Source organism: Amblyomma americanum, chromosome 3 (assembly GCF_052857255.1).
Source record: "Amblyomma americanum isolate KBUSLIRL-KWMA chromosome 3, ASM5285725v1, whole genome shotgun sequence".
Lineage (NCBI taxonomy): Eukaryota > Metazoa > Arthropoda > Arachnida > Ixodida > Ixodidae > Amblyomma > Amblyomma americanum.
The window spans coordinates 140603810-140624617 of record NC_135499.1 but is presented as its reverse complement, the minus strand read 5'-3'; the positions used below and the strand labels follow the sequence as shown (position 1 = coordinate 140624617).

Genomic DNA, 20808 nt, shown 5'->3' with positions numbered 1-20808 from the left:
TTATTGCATTCACAACCTCTTGTTGCATACACTGTCATTCGAAGCAATAATTTTGCATTCAATGTCTCACTGATTCATGGTCTTGCTTTATGTGATACACAAGCAAAGTTTCAAAAGAAAGGGGTTGGCTACACAGCCACCCAGTATATTAGGCAGTCGATGTAAACGAAGTTACACTATGCTGTACAAAAGTACACATGAGCACGCGATGATCAGTAAAGAGGAACTTTCAAAGTCAATAATTTTTTGACACTGTGATAAACAATACGTCCGGACAAAATTCAAAATTACCAAATGTATTCCTTTACTGGGTCTTATATTAATCCTGACATACATCAACCATGTCAGCAAAAAAGTACTGTGGCTATAAACATAGCACGGGAAAGGATTGCACAGTGCTTCGAAGCAGCAGCTTTTACCAACCAAGAAGCTGACAAAAATAGGAACAAAGTGAAAGGCAGGTACCATTCATGTTTGTTAAGAATTCCGGGAGGTAGAAGAACTCTGGTATCAGCTCTTTGACATCATTGGGACTTTCCATCAGCATCTTCCAAGTGCCCTCAAAGGAGTGGAATTGTCGATCGGCCACATCAAACCTGACCCAAAAAAAAATAAGACGTATGCAGAAGCCTTCATTGATCATTCTTTAAAACCTTTGTCGTGATCTCCTATCACAACACTCAGAGAAAAAATATAACATAAGCTTGCTGCACAGAAGGGTCATGAGTGAAGCTCATAGAATTAGCATAAAGGCCAGGGCAGGACATGCAATAACATTAGAAATACATACACTTTCTTCAATTCCTGTAAGGTTTGCACAGGCTAGTCACTAAAATTTGATAATAGGGTATATTGCAACTAATTGCAACAAACACAACTGAGCAGTTCATTGTCTGATGCTTGCTGCTATTATGGACATCTTCAAATAGATCTGCTTACTCTAATGCTGGGGACTTAAATTGACTATGCAATGAATAAAAAGTCGCTTGTAAATGTTTTCAATGCTTAGAAATGATGCTAAGAAGCATTCACACCAAGTATGAGTCTACAGAACTGAGCCGGCAATTTATTATGAATTTTTAAAAACAGTGTTTTTTAAATTTCGCGGACCGATTGGTGTGCTCGTAGTGACCGATTTTGAAACTAAAATCGTGAAAAAAGACGTCACTGTACCCATGACGTCGCCAGGCCACCACACGCTGTCATTCACTGGAGCCACGGCAGCCACGACGACACGGGCACACTTCTGATAGCAGTGAAAATCGTCTGCTCGTGCCGCCGCGCGACCCTCTCGGGCAAGCACGAGCAGGGCATTGCCTTCGCGCATATGGTTTCAATTTTCCTCTGCTGCCTCCTTCTGTTGGGAGTTTCGGAGCCACTCGCAGTGGCTCGCCGAGTCGCTAATGTCGTCGCTGGCGTTCAGCCGATACGGCGTGAACGCATAGGGCTCGATGCCCATCGCGGCCGTAAGAGCGAGCAGTTGCGCCTCGAGGTACGGGTCCATTACTGCTAATATGCGCGCCGCAATCACGCCACCGACGCTGCCGCTGGGGTGCTAGGAGCGACAACCGGAAGTTGCAAAAGGAACGTCAGCGGATGACGTATTCATGGGTGGGACCCAGTCCCAGAGTTGTTTTCTTTATTTCTGTCTGGTGCCCCGCGTGGACGAGTTGAGGGGGGAAGAGGAGGAGTGTAATTTTTAATCGTCTATATCCTCGTTGCCATTGATGCTAGCTTAAAAATTCTTGCGTTGGGGTGACGAGTGATGAAATGCCTATCTCTCGTCTGCTTTACGTAATCTCAACTAATTTAAGTGACTACGGAACCACTATATTTACCTCGGTGCACCCCAGGAGAAGGCTGCTCAATGCAAAAAGTCTAAACTGCATTCCATAAATGTATGGTGCAAACAGCCTTAACCAAGCCCTAGTTTCAGCTGGCCAATGCTTTAGTGAGTACACTATGTCCCATATGCCACTACGCTCTGTACTCCACGACACACACCTTGCACACTACATCCCATGCAAGCCAATACAAACAATTCCCTGCATCTGTGAACTGCCACTGGGAACCGCATGTATACTAGACCTAGCAAATGACAGTATACATATCAGCAAAAACCTAGGATGCTTGCCTGGATCGCCAGACTATAGCTCAAGAGAGCTTGACCTCGCATGCATACATTAATAAGCATGCCCTAATTTCAAACCTCATATATCGATTACGCTGAGGAATGAACCCGTTGCATTCAGTTTATCACTGCCATGGTGTCCCTTGCAAATGAATGAAATGAATGTCCACTATTAGTTTCGGTGCCCTAGATACAAAGCGCACACACGCAATAAAGCCTGACCACCACAAAAAGAAAATAATAATAGTATGCCTTGTGCTACAAGCCAGTGTTGGAATGCAACCCGGCAGCTATGTATCACCTCGAAAAGCCTCACCTGCCGCTCTGCAGCTCGATGTGCAGAGAGGTGAAGGGTTCCAGGCGCACCAAATAATGCAGGACGCCGGCTGAGTTGGAGTAGTGCGTGCCATAGTGGAACTTCTCCACTGTTCCTGTGATGTCCACGAAACTGTCGTACCTGGTGGTGGTGCAGTAAGGAAACAACTTTTCCTAAGCCCTGGCCACAGGCTCGGTCTCACAAGGCTAACTAGGATTCAAACACAAACTGTTCACTCAAGCCACCCAGTCAGTCATGATCTAGGCTCTAGGCAGATTAAAGGCGCTGAGGACAGTCAACGGGTTCACTTAACAGGTATTAAAATTGCAATTTGACTGGCTTTAACGAAAGCACAAAATTTTTGTCTGTAAAGCTGGGGAAGACTGTATTCCAGCAAAAGTTATACAGGAATGTGTTATCTCTGAATGCAGGTTTTATGACAGACGTCTCTGAAACCTGTACACTATTTTGCAGATTTTTTTTTACATTTTAGGATGCAAAATTTAGGTTTCGTATTTCACACTGCATTTGACGGTCAAATAATGTTCAAAGCAAAATTTGCGATGCTCTGAGAGTTCCAACCAGTAGAAAAGCAGTTTACCGCCAGGAGAGGCAACAAAGCAAAGCTATTTTCATGGGCAACAGAATCAAGGACAGCGATTACAAGAGGAGTGCAGTGCAACTGAATGTGCTTTTAAAGCTACATACCTTTGACTGCGTATATAGGTATAACTGACACTTTTCTTATAAGCTGCCATCAGATCAACTTGTATATCATATTCGGGCTTGTACACCACGTTTTTTTTTTTTTTGCATTACATGCATGAGCAGTAGTAACCCTGTGCAAAGTTTCAGTGTGTGAGACTCCAATTGTTCAAACAATTAAACACTGATATTTGAGGTTCAATTAAAAAAATGATTTTTGAGAACTCCCACAAATTTATTTTGGAGTCAAGTACACTAAGATTTCTCGAATGAAATTCAGCAAAGAACTGACTGCCCTCAATGTGCAAAATAAATACAAAGGTGATGTTTCAGCTGCACACAGCAACCTATACAGCTTTCATTTTTTAAATGCAATTAGCTGGTGAAGTGCACACAGAACAGTTCATGGCCAGCCTTCAGCACTCTTTATGTCGCTCTACTATCACCGCCAAAGAAAGGAGTCCAATTCCAACAATAACAAATGTGACATCTAATTAAAATTGCCAGCAAAAAAAAATAATACACGTCACGTTCAATGAGCCAGACTTCACTGGGTTCATTTATAAACGTTAAAATGGTTCAAGCGAGCATATAATTCCTACCAGATATCAGAATAGCTCAATAAACATAAGTGACTATGCATAATAATATATGCATCAAGTTTATGTTTGAGAGAAGGCACAGTATTAATGTTCTGTATCTGTGCACACAAGTTTTTCTGTTCCTAGGCATTTGAGAGTCAGGATATATACTGAACAGACATTCAATCAATGATCTGGAAAGCATGAAAAAGATATATACTACTTGTCAGGAACAAAACAACAATGAAGCTGAAAGAGACTTACTTGGCCTTAACTTCCTCTATGTTCTTTGGGTTGATTATGCCAATGGGACGGGAGAGCTCCCGGTAAATGGCAGGGTCCTCAAAGTCCAGCTTGGGAGAAGTGTAGTCTGCCAGTATCCAGGGAAACTGAAACAAAATGGTTAGTGGTGTGTCTCAGTGTGCAATGCTGTGCCTCCCTCATATATTCTCCAGCTTGGCTCACAAGCAGCAAGCTAAGGTGGTTTCATTTTATCACCTTTGTTGTGATTAGCAGTGTCACCATTTCCATTTGATGGTTTATTTCAAAATCATCAGAATCAAAACCAGCAGTCAACAGCATTTAGTAAAAATATAAAAATGTCTTCCTCCACAAAACTGTTCACAGCCTTCCCACAAACAGTTTCGCAAAACTGAAAACACAGCAGGCAAAATGGAGACTAGGCAAAATGTGTCCTACTCCCGTGACACTGTGCTGTTTTTTTTCCATTTGAGCATTTTTTTTTATGAGCAATTTCCATACCTCACCAGTGTGTTGAAGTGAACAGCCAGTGTACCAAAAAAGGTGTTATGCTGAGCACTATCACTCCAATGACTTCAACACAGAGCGAAGAGGTCATTAAAACTGACAAATGAAACACTCTTGGCTCATGATTGGCTGAACTTACCACAGGGTACTGGCTGAGGTCGTTGTAGGTACGTCCTGCAATGGTGTTGAGGTGCATGAGGTACTCAAAGTTTGAGATCTCCCGGTTGACCCAGCGCTGGGTAAGGCCCGATGCCCGCAGAAGCTCAGCTGGGGAGCGGGTGCCAGACGAGTAGAGCAGGTTGGGCGGATGCAGAGCCACAACCCGACCAAATATTTTGTTCCGTGTCTGCATAGCAATGAAATGGGGACCAACAGTTTTCGACGGCTTTGGCAGTCTCAGGGCCATTTCCCGCTGGCTGTCATGTTCACCAGCACATTCAATGTGTTCAAGTGAGCTTTTTCATACACAGCTACAGCAATGATAGCGTTCATGTCCATTACAGAATGCAATTACAGATGCTACTCTCCCATGACTGCTGTACAGTTGTTTACTTGGGGGCTCCACAAACTAAGGCTGAGCACTGTTCAGGTACTGCGAAAAATATTTAATACAAAAAATATTTAATACAAAAAACAAAAATAAGGCACAAATACAAAAAAAAAACACTATTTACTCCACTCCTCTCTCTACCAGCAAACTAGCTAAGCAAAGTGAAACCTTTAACAAATATGGCTGCAACATTAAATCTTTTCTGGCTGTCTTTTTGAAATAGATTCAACAAATTTGGGATCGCCCAGGGAAGCCAATAGACAAAAATGATACAGAAGAGAAAAAAAGATGAGCTAACAGTTCCAATCGACAAATGTCATTATGCTTGCTTTTGCATAAGAATAGAAAGGAATTCCTCGCGGATATTTGTACACCTCCCTTTAAAGGGGCCCTGCAACATTAATAAAGCATGAGATCTTTATTGTTTATATGCAAAGTATGATATGTTGTGATGCCTGAGTACCCAAAGAGATCACCGAAATCACATTATTTAATATTTTAATCTCCAGAAATCCTCATTTCAAGCCGATAGTGTGGAAACAGAGCAGCGATTTTCGGCAGCAGAAATGAAATGGCAGCCAGATTCGCCGTTGTCTTTCTGATTGGTTTGGTGTCTAATTTGAACCAACTTGCTTTATACTCGGGAAATGGATCCAAAGTATGACGTCTCTGAGTACTGTACGCTTTTCACATGCAACAAAAACTGAAAAGCAGTGAAAGCAATTGAAACTTAATAAGAATACTACTAGGGGTGACACTTCCCATTTCACTTCCAGCTGTTGTGGAGGCGAGCGCTGCTCAAACCGTATTGAGAAGGAAGCAAAATCGACATACCTTGCCCAAAAACGTAAGGAGAAGAACCAGACAGAAGGCAAAGTTGGGGGAAAGGGGCGAATGTTAGTTTTCCAATCCTACCAACAAAGAAACATCAGGGAGTTTCCTCTGTCAACCCGACCTACCCCCGCCCTATCTTTGGCACGTACACGGCGGGCTGACGCCATCAAAATGCGCGGCTGTTGGCTGCCCTAGCAAGGCAACACTTGCATGCAAGCTACCACTGTGTGTGTGCAAGATGCGGTTCTGACCAGTAGAGCCCAAAATCAGCTCTGGGAGAGTGAAACGCAGCTTCAACTGATCTTTTTATTTCGAATTTTCTAAGTGGAATAACTTTTGTTTACATGCCCCAATTTCAATCATTCTATTTGCACCAATCTCTGGAACGCACGAGGAATATATTTAACCTGACAATCAACAGTGATCAAAGCATTGTGGTGCCCTTTTAAGTATAAACAGCTGAAACTGAGTAAAAATTTTTAACATTTCTAGAGATGGAAAATTACTGGCAGCATACCATAAGAAAACTGGCACACAAACATGATTGAAGTTGCCACTACTGACCTTTGTTGTGAAGTTAAGGAAAAAGTTGGTCTGATCAACTAGAAAGAACTCCAGAGCAGAGCGGCGCAGGTTGTAGCGTCGCAAGTGGACTTCTCGAAGCATATGAAGAGGATATGTGAAGTCATGCCTTTCACCTGCAGAGAACAGTTTTCACTACTTTGTCTCGATAACGATGACAGCCACTTTGTGTTGGTTCCATGAAACAAGACAGCAAGCACTTGTGATTCAGAGCTACAGTGGGCAACTCTGCAAAGTCTTTAGCAATATTACTTGGCAAATGAAATCTGTGGCCTTGCTTCAATTAGAGATGCAGTGCAACATGAGCATAGTGTAAGGTATATGCTACCATGTCGGCGGTCGGTGCGTTAAATGGATTCAAGTCTGCAACCACCATGAGCAGAGGCTTATCGTAAAACAAGGAGGGGTTGGGGGGGGGGGGGGCTCTAGTGGCCCGAGGAAGTTTATTTTTTTAGAATAGAAGCACATACAAACTGCACGCAAAATCACTAAGATTTAAGTGGAAGCCCTGCGAAATGTAGGCACAAATTTGTGTACAAAACAGTGCAAAGCTACATCAGGAATTAAAGCAGAAAATTTTCGGCATTCTGTCTTTCCACCATTAACGGTAAACTGGCCACATTACATTGTAGCTCTGCAATGCATTTTTTTGAGCTATCACTTTGCTTCTTCTCAGCAGCCTTTCTCACGTTCAGTCTCTCCAAAGCCTCTTATGTGGCCTAGTCTAGAACTTTTACATGGTTCATATGGCACCAACACCAAATGATGAATTAATGATTACACAGCTAGCTCACAACATAAGTATAATAACTTGTGAAAACACAGACAACAGGATACAGATATGTGTACGTCCTGATTTGCATAACAACCCCTCGCAACTGCCCTGCAAGGGGCCCAAGTGCATATCCAGGACATAAACAAGGCTGCACAACCTACAGGCAATAAAGCTACTAGCCTTACTGTTTGTGGTAATTTGCATGTCCTGCATTAATAGCTGTTTCTCACCAGTCTTCCAAAATTTGAAATGGCCAAGTTTGACCAAAACCATATAATAAGCCTGTGGCCGTTACCTTCTTCTCTGACTGGCGAAAGGTCAATGAAGTAGATCTGAGTGGCAGTGACCTCAAAGCGGCCTTTCACTACTTTCATCAGTGTCACCAATTCACAGTCTTCCTCAATGACAGGCTTCTTCTTATCAATGGTGCCCTCTGGATGCTCCAAGCTGAAAGATGTAAAAGCTTTCTGTTAAGAAAAAAGGTGCACTGAAGTATTTTATCAGTACTCAATCATGTGATGTTCTTGGAAACAGCATAAAAAAATGTGATGAATAGAAAAGAAAGAAATAAGAGGCACTGAAAACCCATAACTCCGTGGTAGCTGAGAATACAGTAGAACCCTGCTGTTATGTTCCCGGGTGTTGCATTTTCCCAGCTGCTAGGTTTTCATGAGCCAGACCCGTCCAGGCTCCCATAGAAACCCATGCAATACAGACTCTGCTGTTACATCGCGACTGTGGCAGCGTTCCTGCATGCTACACCACGATTGCCACTTCAAGATAGTAATTTACTCTGTGCTGGCATTTTGACAGCCTACGTTTAGCACGTGCAAAACGATGACGGCAAACACTGCCAAAGCAGGGCTCTTAAGACCCCACTGGTGCTTGGCCACCACCATGTCCGGGGCCTTTTGGCGGAGGTGCACCTGTACCAACACCGAGCACGCTTACAGGTGGCATGAATCTTGTTGCAGCAGTTGGTGCAGTTTCTTTGCAGCTGCAGTGCAAGCGCGAATAACTGAAGGCTACAAAAGGAAACTATGCCGCAGCAGACAGTGCTTGGGCAGAACTGTGCAAGATACAGTGTAGGTTGGCTCCAAGGCATTTTCTGTCATCTGCGATTTCCTTGTTGCCTGCAGCTTAGAAAGGCGGTTCTTTGTATCCAATAGATTAGGACTGCGTAGATTTAAAGCGGCTGCTGCGAAAACAGCGCAGAAGTGCTGCCCAAACTTCACCCACTTCGCGCCCTCCCTTTTCGCTGCTGCCTCCCTTTCAACAACAGCTGTTCAGGCAGAGGGAGGGCAGCCGCAGGGCCTTTAGGACATTCTGTGCATGCGAACGATCACGAATGCTGTTCTTACTAGAAGTAAAAGATAAAAAGGGCAGACAATGATGTATACTTTTTATCACGCGCACTTCTGAGCTACTATGTTTCCCAGCTGGTACCGTAGAAACCGGAATATAGGAACTTCTTTAAAAAAACCGTGGCGAAAAGTCGACCCCCATCTTATATACCAGTCATTGGCGGAAAAACGACTAAGTCTTGCAACAATGGGCGGCTGAAGTCAACAGCCTCCATCACCATCGCCATCAGCAGCAGTGCGGCGTGGCGACGTTAGCGACGTTCTCGCACCACCATTTTGCGTTTCCGTTGTTGCAAAGCTATTTTGGTTAAAGGCTGCCTTTTCACATTTTGTTTCAAAATGAGCAGAAGCCGACGGCAATTCACCGTTGCCTTCAAGAAAAACGCGACTGAGTATGTGGAAGCTCACAGCAACGTGGCGGCACAGCATGAATTTGGAGTATCCGAAAGGAGCATTCAGTACTGGCAGAGGTAGAAGCTGTGTATTACAACTTGCAGCAGCCAGAGAAAACATCATTTCGAGGGCGGACCGCAGTGTATCCAGAATTGGAAGGAAAGGTTGTACTGCGTGCAAGATCGCTGCCTGTGACTGCCGAATGCATCCGCGTGCCTCTAGACTCACGAGGGCGCAATTCAAGGGCTCGCCATGCTGGGTGCGGCGATTCATGAAGAGGAAGGGCTTTGCTCTACGGCGCCGTACTTCTGTGTGCCAGAAACAAACATGCAAGCCGATGGGCACGCGACACTGTTACAAAACTCATTGGGTGTACACACGAGCAGCATTTAAATGAAAATAAATACTGTCACCATTGCACAACCTGTTGAGTCGCATTTGTTTCAAGGTAAGGGTGTCTTTCGGTACTTTTTCCACTGAAAAAGATTTTTTTCATTATTAGAATTGGTTAGTTAGGGGGTCGACCTATATTCCGGTCCGACCTACAGTCCGGTTTTTAAGGAACATTTTTTTCGCTACGGTCCCATGAAAAACATAACAGCACAGTTCTACTGTAACACAAACCGTATCCCCCCTACGCCAAGTCATTAAGACAAAAACATATAATAAAAATCATTAATGTACCACGAATTTTGCTAAGAAGCCTCTGATAGTTTGTCAACAGCCTAAATTAATCTTTCAGCCAAGCTAACCGCCGTCCTATGTCTTCTTTTAGTAAAGAATACTGGTTTATTTTATTTATTTATTAAGAGCATACAGTTGGCCTCACAGTGGCTGCTACCAGATGGGACAAAATTGATACACATAATAAACACAGCAACATTATATCAGCAGCTTATCAGCAGCAATCACGCTTTAGTAGCTCTCTTAGCCATTTAGATTACCTAGTGTGTGTGGTTTAATGAGGAAATTTAATCTGTCAGCACATTTTGTAGGCTTTCAATGACAGCCACGATGCATCAAGAATCAGAATTTGCACTTCATGATGAAAGACATATTATTGTTCAATGTGTGTTTTGTATTCCATATGTACGTCCCTCAACCACCCTAAAGAGCCCCTTGCTTTTCTTGTTTCTGGTACTCACAATAATAAAAGGAGGCCAGACTGATTAAAAAGGGCTTTACAAAGCTTGCCCTGAACTCAGCACTCAGGAATGGGCAGAAGGGTTGGGTTTGCACAGGTTAAGTGTTCTTTCTTCAATATTCTGTTTTTTTCAAAGAAAAAGTACTTATGTACAGTCGAGCCCACATATAACGGCCCCCCTTAAGACGAACTTTCACTTATAATGAACGAGACCTGTGAGACTGTGAAAATAACATCGTTTCAATGGCACAAAATCGCACGTATAACGAACGTCATTAAGCCCTGCTGATCGGTTACAGCAAACGGACGGCATAAACCTGGCACCGCGATGCGAGATAACCTGCCTCCGACCCCTTTGTGCGCCCGGCGTGCAGCAAGTTTTCCCGAGCCTCATCGCAGGCGAACTGCCTGTGCTGCCCACCCCGTTCGTACCGCTCTCGATTGAGCTACCCTTTCCCCGCCGACGCGCCTACCAAGATTGCCCTCCCGCCCCTCCTCGTAACTCCACTCGCCACTCCTCACTCTCTTGCAAATCCGCACATGGCCTCCGCAATCAACCGCTGCGCCGCCGGTACCAATCGCGGAGGCCACGCTCCGTGAAGCAGGCCTTCTGTGGGAGCCAAGAGGTGGCTGCACTGACGCTCATGGACACCCCTCATTGGTCTCTCCGCTGCCGCTGTGCGTCTGTATGTCTTTAGCTTGATTGGCTTGATTGCCGCCTGTGCACGTTGCACGTCTACCCCATCGCGTGCTTTTGTCACTCTTGTTGCGGTGCGGGCGTTTCGTTGGCTTCTTTCTAATCTCGGGCCCTGGTTGCAATTCAGGATGGCGGACGGGAACACCATGCCCATTTACATTGTATTCAGCGGTAGAGATGATGAAAGCGGCTGCCACTTGCGTGCGGAACTGCTTCCGCAAGGCCGGCTTCGTCGACAGTGTCTGATGCTGAGCCTGATGCTTCAGAAGATGACCAGCCCAGCGGCAATTTGTGGCAGCACGTTGTCGACTACGATATGGGGGGTCATGACATTGATTGTAATGATTTTATTTCTGTCGATGACAATGCCGACACCGCAGAACCGTGCACAGATGAGGGCATCGTTTCTGAAGAGCGGGACGAGAGTGACGCGGAGGAATCAGGATGAAACTTCGGAGCCAGCACCCATAAGCGCGCCTGTAGCAATGGGCTACATAGACAGCCTCAGACAACTTGTCTATGCCAAGGGCCTCGGCGAAGAACACGCTTCTGCTTTAAATAAACTGGAAACCTCCCTCATCCGAACTGCGCTGCAAAAACAGACGTCCATTACGGACTTTTTCGCAAAGAAAAAAGTTCGTGTTTTGACATGCAACTGTCTCTAAAGCTGTGGTCCAGTTACTACGAACTTCGGGATATAACGAACGGACGCCGCGTGACGCTTATGTTCGTTATAAGCGGGCTCAACTGTATTCCCATATAAAGTTGGCACTTAATAATCATTTTGTTCTCCTGAGAAAGATGATAGAAGCACATGGGATTACAGGCCTCTCAAACAAGTAAAGGAGTAGAGAGTTTGCAATCTGATCTAAACAGTGACCAGTCATGAGAAAGAGGCCCCAAATCTGCAGCACTAACAAGCCTAGAACCAACTGGCTCACTCCTGCACTTGTCCCTGAAGAGCTTGGATGTCTTCTTCGGCCACAAAGTCTTCCTTCTGCAGCATGGCTCTCGCCTCGGCCGAGATTGGAGGAAGCCAGCTTGTGCTCTGGTTTGTCAGGATACCTGCCAGGAGTGTGACAGCACTTAACCGCACGTTAACAACCAAAGTTGCAAATGCGAATTTTAGCAGATAGCACAAATAAATTCGGACATTTTGACTATTCATACACCTCGTAACACAGTTACTGGAGAGATTCATGTTTTCAGGCAGCTTAGCTCTTCTTACTCCCCCCCCCCCCCCCCCACACCCCTGTCTACTACAAATCCAAAACATTGGTTTGGCAGCTGTAAGGGTGCAGTTAAATTTGCAAAACGCAAAATAAATGCATCAGTGACCAGTTAAACTAAATGTAATTTCACCAGCACCAAGCTTGTTTCGATTCTCGCTTCAATAAACCAAACAACCAATGTTAGGGGATTTACAATGCTGAGTAGCAGCAACACTTCACCAAGGCATCTGCAGTAAGAGATGAGGCTACATGGGAAAATATGTGTACCAATATGCCAATTAAGCTATAGGTCTAAATATCAAAATGCAGCGCTACAACAAAAAGTGACCATTTTGTCACTAGGTAGGGAAGTACAAGAAGCAGAACACACACAGACGAAAGAGACTCAGTTGTTCCAGTTTAGCAGTAACAGTCATAAAACATCCCTGTCAAAAGTATTTAACAAAAACTTTATTTCGCTACAAACTCTAGCTTTGGTCTCCGAGGCTATGATTTCTGGAAAAAATAACAAATACACACTCGCAGTTACCTCTAACCAAAGTATACCACAATTTTTCGCCCTTTGTAAGCATTTAAAAATTGTGCACACTGTGGCAATCGCTAAAACCATTTCATGAAAAAAAGAAAGAGAAATATGTAATATACTGGCAAAAACTTAAAAGAGTAGAAATACCAAACTTTGGTTGTGTGTTCCAGCTTTGGAATGATGCCATGGAACACCATGTGGGATTTGCCTAAGCATGGCAAACAATTTATAGTTCAATTTTTTCACGTATGTGGTTTCGGTTTCAACAGCCAAGTGGTGGCTATGATAGCACAGAAAAGTTGAGACAATGTTGAGGCCATGCAAGGCAAACAAAAACTGCAATAAAATAGCTGCTTTGTCGTTTTATTTCTCTCCTACTTATGCCTGTTTGCTCCAAGAGCTGGAACGAAAATATATGAACAAAGAACTATTATATCAGTTGCGATCTAAAATTTTGTATGCCTCACATGACCTCATGCCTAACATGAGCCGCAATGTCTAGGCTCGTCTGTGATGTCACAGCCACAATTCGGTAGCTGCAACAAAAAACCGAACTGAGAGAAAAAACTGAATTATAATTTATTTAACGAGTGCAGGTGAATTCCACATGGTGATCTGTGGATACTAATGTTTAATCCACCATTTCAAAGGAAAAACATGCAACCAAAAATATGGTGTCCCTAACCTTAAAGAGAGGGAAAGAGTAAAGTTGAATGAGCGGAAAGGTAAAGAGGTCGGTTTCCTCATCCTTAAAGAAAAACCAGAATGTCTAAGCACCTCCTCAAGCCTTCCCGTGATGCACATTACTTAGCGGTTCAATAAATGTGAAGGCAAATGACTGCAAAAGTGCCCAAACCTTGATTATCTCTCAGACAGCTGGCCTGGTAATGACTGTCAAAGTTGTGGTTCAAAGTCAGCTTAAGCCTCATCCTGGCGAAGTTTTCCTGCTGTGACAGTTTCCAGTAAAGTGGCTTGTTGATACTAGGGATGAAAAAAAAAACAGCAGGCATGACATAAAGCAATGGAGAATTGATGAGGTCATCTCACTCCTGGCATGCGGAATGGAAACAAAATTTACCGGGTCTCTATTCGTCAATATCAACGTCAAAGCTAGTAACCTGTGCAGCTTTGCACAGGCTGCATGCAGCCTACAAAGAAAATTTCAGCTTTTGTGCACATGCTGCCCACGTAAATCAATGGCGTTGAAAATTAACTACAATAGGTTCACTATACCAAATCAAAGAAATCTAAGACCCAAGCAATACTTTTGTACTTTCTTTGTGGCATCCAAAGTACTTAACTGTAAGTTCACTGGAGTTGGCAATTATGAAAGACAGTGATAGAACTTAACACGAAACAGGCATGTAAGCCACCTCACTCAATAAGTGTCCGATTGTTTAATGTGTCTCCAAACAAAAAACAAAAGAGAAGGATTAGGTCATATTACAAACTTGTTACAGTGCCAGCACAAATATCCGATGCCAACCTTGATGACCAAGGGCCACAGGGACCAGTGAGGAAAAGCTTGGTGGCCTTCCAACGTCGGCAGATGAACAAGTGTTGGTTTCTGAGGTTTGTTTGCACTGCAAGAATCCGCTGCTGCTCCTCCACAAGTCGGGATTGAAATGCACTCAGTACCTGCGACTGTTCAATTTTTCAAGTTGGTGAAGCAATAAAACACACAAAGCATATGCACACTATTGGGCTAGCTGGTTCACGTTCTCCGTGGTACCAAGTACTGTCAAACTGGATGGCCAGCCTTGGAGTTTATCTCGAACGAATTATGCAAACTTTGCAAGCTCTTATAATTTATGCACCCTGAAATGCGATTAAAAAGGTCCAATTGGGAATTTCACTAAATTTCTCTAAAGCCAAGTTATATGATGCTCAGAGTCTCATAAGGCATACAAGACACATTTTTAAACTCAATGCTTTTGCCTACAATACTACTGAAGAGCTCTTACAACTGGGCTTTCATTTTCACATTATGCCCCATGAAAGGTCTCCATATATCTGGGATTATACATTATAATCCCAGGTAAATTACATTATAAGACATGCAAAATTTAGCTCCGCAGGTAAGCTTTGACAGAAACTTTAGCTAAGCTGATTCTAGCTAGGTGCTAGAAAATATTTTGGCCACTAGTAAGTAAAACCTCACTGTAGTAAATTTACATATATAGTAAAACCACGAGTATATTAAATTGAAACTGCGGTCCTATTTTGCCTTCCATGACCAACTGTACATTTCTTTTCCTAGTGTCTAGATAGTAAAGACATCTTTAATAAAGAAATCGTCACAGTAAAGTGTCAAGGCGACATACTTCCCTTGAAATGATGACATCGTGGTACACGTAGAGTCTAGGACATCTCAGAGCAATAGATGCACAATGTTGTAATTGCAAAGCCAACAGTTGGAGGCGAATGAATATCGATTTCGAAGAAAATAAAGTGGCGCTCTTTGAGATGGCTTAACCCCCATGCTCATGAGCTGGGAGGAGAAGGCAACTTTTTGAAGCCTTTAAGGCCACGAGGAAAAGCCCATGGCATGCGAAGAAAAAAGGGGGGGAGTGATCTTGGAAAAAAGGCAACGTGGGCCGCTGAGAAAAAGAAAACAGTTAAAGGACATCTTCAAAGCCATGCCATCACCAAAACTGACATAGTATAGAGATTTCTGCTGGTCCGAGCGACTTTATTATAGAAGGGTTCTAGTTACTAAAGTACTACAATGACTTTGGTCACTATGCTTTGGTGCAGAGATGACAACATTATGGTCAACTAAGTAACAAAAGGGTGACAGTGTACTACCAAATATAATCGAGCTTACCTGAAAACGAAGCTTGCTCTCACCAACTCCCCTGCTTCGTTTATGCATGGCAACCATGATGCCTTCATAGCACTGATTCCAGAAGCCATTCATTGCTTCGTGTTGCTCCCTGATCAGCATTGAGCCGTACTGCTCCTGTACTGGCTTCACCTGCAAACAAAGCGTTAGGCAAAACTGTAGCAACCTAAACTTACCAATGTAAGAGCACAAAACAGGGAAGCATATTCTCATTAATGCTTGAAAGCGGGTCACAATTCAATGATGTAATTGAAGTCACCTTTTGGCACAGCTAAAAAGCAAGAGCATTAAGTGATCTTATAAATGATTAAGATGGACAAAAAAAAATTGCAGAAACGCATGTAAGACTGCTGCAGGTTATTCGCACTGATAATCCCCAAGAAACCTTGTAATCTATTGAGGTCATCACCTTTTTTGTCGACTATGCCTGCCTCGTCTCCCAAGTTCAACTGAATAATATGAATAACATATCCAAAGGTAATGCTGCAAGGTGCGGATGTAAAACGAGTGAAAATCTGGTGCTTAATGCCTAGAATGCATTTCTGCGCTAAAACAGCGTGTGCTGCTATTCTCGGATACAGAATTGCACTGAGTCTTATGAACTACTAATATCAATGGCAGCACAGTGGCACTCCAGCCGTGATGAAAAAGTGACACTAACCACATTGGAGACAAACGAGCTCCACTCAGATGTGAGAGCATACTTCTGGAACTGGTCAAAAAAGGCTGGGCCAGCATCCATGTTAGGCTGCGACGGCAAGTGCTGCCAGGCACGCAGCCTCAGGCCCACTCTTTCAAGCAGAGCACGCACCACGGGAATGACGAACGAGTACTGCTCCTGGTCTCCATCTGAAATGGTGACAAGGCAACAACAGCTGAGTGCTGATGTGGGCTGAGCTGACTAGCAAATACAGGGCATCTGTTTAGGAAGCACACCAGAGGTGCTGTAGCAACAGAAGGCCACACCTCAAGCGACACAAAGCTGCAATGCCACATGAATCCAAAAGTTGTACAAGCCTCTTGTTCTTCTTCCCCCCGCCTGCTTTCATCAGTGCTGATTAGGCCTACTATTAAAAGTACACCTCATTAATGAATAATTTGTGGCCTATCGGTATGTGCAGAAACCCCAAAACATAAAACTCCATGAATTGTATAAAACAGTATGTGAATAGCAGTGATTTCTGAGTTACAGCTAAAAGACAGAAATTAAGGCCGTTGTGTTGGTGCTACCAGAACTGCACATCTTTTTCGTTCTTTTTTCATTTCCACAAATTTCAGAACTGTAAATCTCGCCTCAAACACTCACACAGATTAAATTTGTGCAATGGGCAATGTATTACTGCTAGTTTTCAAATACTGCCTGCAATGCAAAAATTAATTTTCTTTCACAACTGATACACACACACAAAATATAAAAAACTGACAATATAAAGAAAGTGTTACAAGGAAACTATTAGCATGCAACATTTTGGAAATTGCAAATAGTGCGTATGCTAAAGTGTGTCACTCCACAGCCTATCACACCTTATTCTCGAGGCCTCAATCTGGGTAAGGACTAAAAACGTGGTAAGGTGCAAAACGAAATTCTAATTAATGTGTGTGCTCACAAAATATGACACGAGCACATGACTGGATGATTACAGTCCCGGCCATACTCATATGGAGCACACATTGACGATCAAAGTTTTCTCACGCCTTACCTAGCGGAAATTCGGATGTACTTTTTACATACGCTAGCACATCTCGCTGGGGCACTCATGTATAAACCCAAAAAGCCATTATATCTTCTCTGCAAAGTGCGAGATAACTTAGAAATCCGAAGACTACTCCAAAATATTTTGGAAACACCTACACATAAAGGAAGTGCACCATTTCCGGCTTCAACTTGTTTCTCGTACAAGTTTTGATGCAAAGTTCAAAGGTGTTGCGCAACATTAAAAAAAATATTTGGAGGTAAAGTCTGAAAAGCACAGTGAACAAAAACTCAAGAGCATTTCCTGTTCCAAAATGCTGGTAGCATGACTCACAAGACAATTTGTCGTAAGGAATACCAGCTGACCTTTGACTGCTCTGGCGAGGACGGCGTTCACCCCAGTGAGCAGGTAGCAGGACTCCTCTAGCGATGCGAACGGGCGTGTTTGCACGAGCGTGTGCAGCCGAGCCGTGGCCATGGCACAGAGCTCAAGCTTGTGGCTGCCAGCACACACCAGCAAGATGCCCAAGGCCAGCTTGGACATCTCCTCCCAGCCCTCATCTCCAGGGGACTCGCCAAACACCATCAGCAGATCCATGACCATCAATACATGCTCCAGGAGCTGTAAGAAAGTTGGAAGTGAAGAAGTTATGAAGAGGGACATAGTCACCACATGTGCAGGTTAACTGGTTTGAATTAAATATGAAATCAGAGACTGCATTCCCAATTTCGCTCGTAGAAAGCCAATTGTGACATTCTATTTAAAAGAATGCCATAACAGCCAATGTGATGCAAACGAGAGAGATATGAAAGTGCAGTCTGTTGAGTGTTGAGACAATTAAGTAAATTAAATTAGCTAATAAGCTTTTTTATCTGATTTTAGAGAGCAAGGTTATATTGTGAAATTGACGGTCATCAACATTAAAGGTGATCGCTGTTCTTAAACTTTCTTAATCAGCAATGTGGTTCAAAATATTTAACGTCAAAAATAGGCATTTGAAAGCTCGTTCACTTTGGCTTTTCAGCATTGCATATTTATAAAATGGCATCTTTCGCACTTCTTATGCATTAAATACAGGTGCAGTTAGTGTATTTCATGATGTCGAAGTTAACTTGATTTTGTTGATGATACCACACACACAACAACACCATTTTATAATTAGGTAATGTGAAAAAGCCAACTGAACAAGCTTTCAAATGCATAATTTTGACTTTAGGTATTTTAAACCACATTGCTGATTAACAAAATTTAAAAACAGCAATCAACTTTGATGTTGATGGCCATCATTTTCACAATATAACCTTGTCCCCTAAAATCAGAAGAAAAAAATTTATTAGTTAATTATTCGTTTAATTACTGATCCATACAAGGTACATAACGTCCGCCTTGCTGTAGAATCCAGCTCACCAGATTGCATTTACTTATCTCTCAAAGTTTTTAAAATAAAAATCTGCATAGGTTAAAAATAAATGGTTGTGGTTTAACTGTGCCTAAGCCTGAATATAAAAGCGAAAGCTTCGTGTGCTTTGGCATTCCGGACCCTTTCCAGTGAAGCAGCTCGCCGGGCGATATCAGCAGAGTGGTCAGATGCTGCTTTCCGACGATGGCTCAAAACCTCCCACTCCCGCGCAACGCTCAGAGAAGACGGCCCGGCCTCGCTCTCATGAATGGACAAGCCCGCACTGACTAGGCCAGCGCAGAGTGACGTGGTCATGTGTCGACCCAGCTGCGGAGAGCACATGCGCCAAGCCAGCGGCAGCAGCAGCAGTGGCGAGTGCATGTGGCAGCAGCTAGCGAACGCGGCGGCGTCGTTGTCAAGGCTACATCGCAGCTCTCGTCAAATGAAGGTCAAACTGCAGCCCACGGCGAAATCGGTGCCACTAGGTCAGTAAAGCTTTCGCTTTAAAACTGGGGGAAACTTAAGCTCCACTTTTGGTTTGAATAACGCGCTACACACTAACAAAACGACAACTGGAACGGGGGGACACAGGACAAGCACGCACTAACAACTGAGATTTATTCTGGTACAAGGGTACATAAATACATTTCATGAACATGCTGAAATAATCAATTCATTGCCAACGGCTATGTACCCTCGTACCAGAATAAATCTCAGTTGTTAGTGCGCGCTTGTCCTGTGTCCCCTCGTTCCAGTTGTCGTTTTGTTAGTGTGTAGCACGTTATTCAAACCAAATGTACAACCAACTAGCCTGCATTGCTGCCTTGCTTAAGCTCCACCTTTAAGCGACAGCAGTTCCTTTTGCCCACGCAGGCACTGACATTGTTTCCACTTTCGTAATTACAATCATCTGAAAGACCACACAACATTAAAAGCTCCACTTTAACCAAGCCATATAAACGTGTCTGCATGGCGTAGCTGCACCGTGTCTGACTCGCCACCCAAAGGCCTGAGGGTTAAGGGTTTCCGATGTGCCGCTGGTATGGCCAGCACCATTTACGGGAGCCTCTTGTAATCGACTAGTCCTAGTTTTTCCGTCACGCCATCGACTAGTCCTAGTTTTTCCGTCATGCCAATGACAATGCCGACACCGGCTTTTCTGCAACACAGGGCCTTTACACTTTCGCGTAAATATCACCCTGTATATAACATCAAAGGGTGTTGAAAAGATAGCTTCCGGGCCATTCAGGTGCATACACTGAGTCAAGTACATCTTTTCAGTTTCTGCTTCCTTGCTGAACAGTATAAAAGTAAATAGCCCACTGAGCAGACTGCTCACAGGTGCAAGCCTCAAGCCTGGAGCTAAGCTATAATGAAGTTACACACCTCGCAAGAACTTCATGTCAGAAGTAAATAAGCTTTGTGTCTCTGTCTGTCTGCACTGTAGAAGCATTAAAAAATAGTGCTCACCTTCTCACTCAGTCGGCTCTCGTCCTCAACATTTTCATGGCAGACAAAGTCGAAAACCAGCTTCATCAGCTCAGACGCATTCTCGGCATGGGTAGCATTAGCCTGTCCTGAAGAGAAAAATGAGAGAGAGACAAACGTTAAGATCAAATCAAATTAAATCGTGAGGAATTTCTATAGTACAAGGAAATACATTACAAAATATTAAGACCGCTAGCCATGCGGCCAGCAGATGCTCCAATACAGGCGGCAGTAGTGAGTGCAACATAACAATCAGAAAGCACACTTAAACAACTGGTGGATAGCTGAGAGGACAATTGTCAAGCAAGTACAATGAAATCATGTTAATTTGAACTCGCTTATTCAAAACTAGCACTTTGGTTTGGACAACATCAAGTGCATTGAAGAGCTCCAGTTATTTCAAACCCCGTACAGTTAAAAACAACTGCCTTTTAAACTAACCCTGGCTTCAAGACTGCCTAACAAGTTTTTACAAGCGGAATCAAAGAAAGTGAAAAAAGGTTTACCGTAGGTACCTGATTCCTGCAGGCTGGTGCAACAGGCTTGAAGCAGCCTTTCAAAAAGCTGCCGCTTGATCTCAAGGTGTGACGCAACAAGTTCATTGGTCAAGGCAAGCTTGTTGACACATACCAACACTTGACCTCGTTCCTGGCGCACCAAAATGTAAGAAAAGAACTCATTAGAGAAACTGCCCAAAAACAGTAAAAAGAAGGATGTTAATAGAACGCACAGCCGTAGACCTGTCTTCAATCACACTAGAACTCAAAACACAGCTAGGCGTTTT

The 20808-nt window shown here is 43.5% G+C and overlaps 1 protein-coding gene across 4 annotated transcripts in view; it reads right to left on the bottom strand.

Annotated features, from left to right (window-relative positions):
• The window catches only part of LOC144125032 (neurobeachin-like protein 1), an 85863-nt gene that overhangs the window by 14883 nt on the left and 50172 nt on the right, over positions 1 to 20808 (bottom strand). For 2 of the 4 annotated variants that reach the window (XM_077658070.1, XM_077658072.1), the window contains 14 exons: positions 20531 to 20672; positions 20007 to 20113; positions 17503 to 17758; positions 16105 to 16292; positions 15426 to 15575; positions 14085 to 14242; positions 13455 to 13579; positions 11782 to 11905; positions 7538 to 7689; positions 6450 to 6583; positions 4641 to 4847; positions 3998 to 4122; positions 2448 to 2588; positions 466 to 596 (listed from right to left, as the gene is read on the bottom strand). In XM_077658070.1, coding sequence (XP_077514196.1) covers positions 466 to 596; positions 2448 to 2588; positions 3998 to 4122; positions 4641 to 4847; positions 6450 to 6583; positions 7538 to 7689; positions 11782 to 11905; positions 13455 to 13579; positions 14085 to 14242; positions 15426 to 15575; positions 16105 to 16292; positions 17503 to 17758; positions 20007 to 20113; positions 20531 to 20672 — 2140 coding nt within the window. The remainder of the gene's footprint in view (positions 1 to 465; positions 597 to 2447; positions 2589 to 3997; positions 4123 to 4640; positions 4848 to 6449; positions 6584 to 7537; positions 7690 to 11781; positions 11906 to 13454; positions 13580 to 14084; positions 14243 to 15425; positions 15576 to 16104; positions 16293 to 17502; positions 17759 to 20006; positions 20114 to 20530; positions 20673 to 20808) is intronic. The other 2 variants (XM_077658071.1, XM_077658073.1) reach the window with 1 other exon arrangement.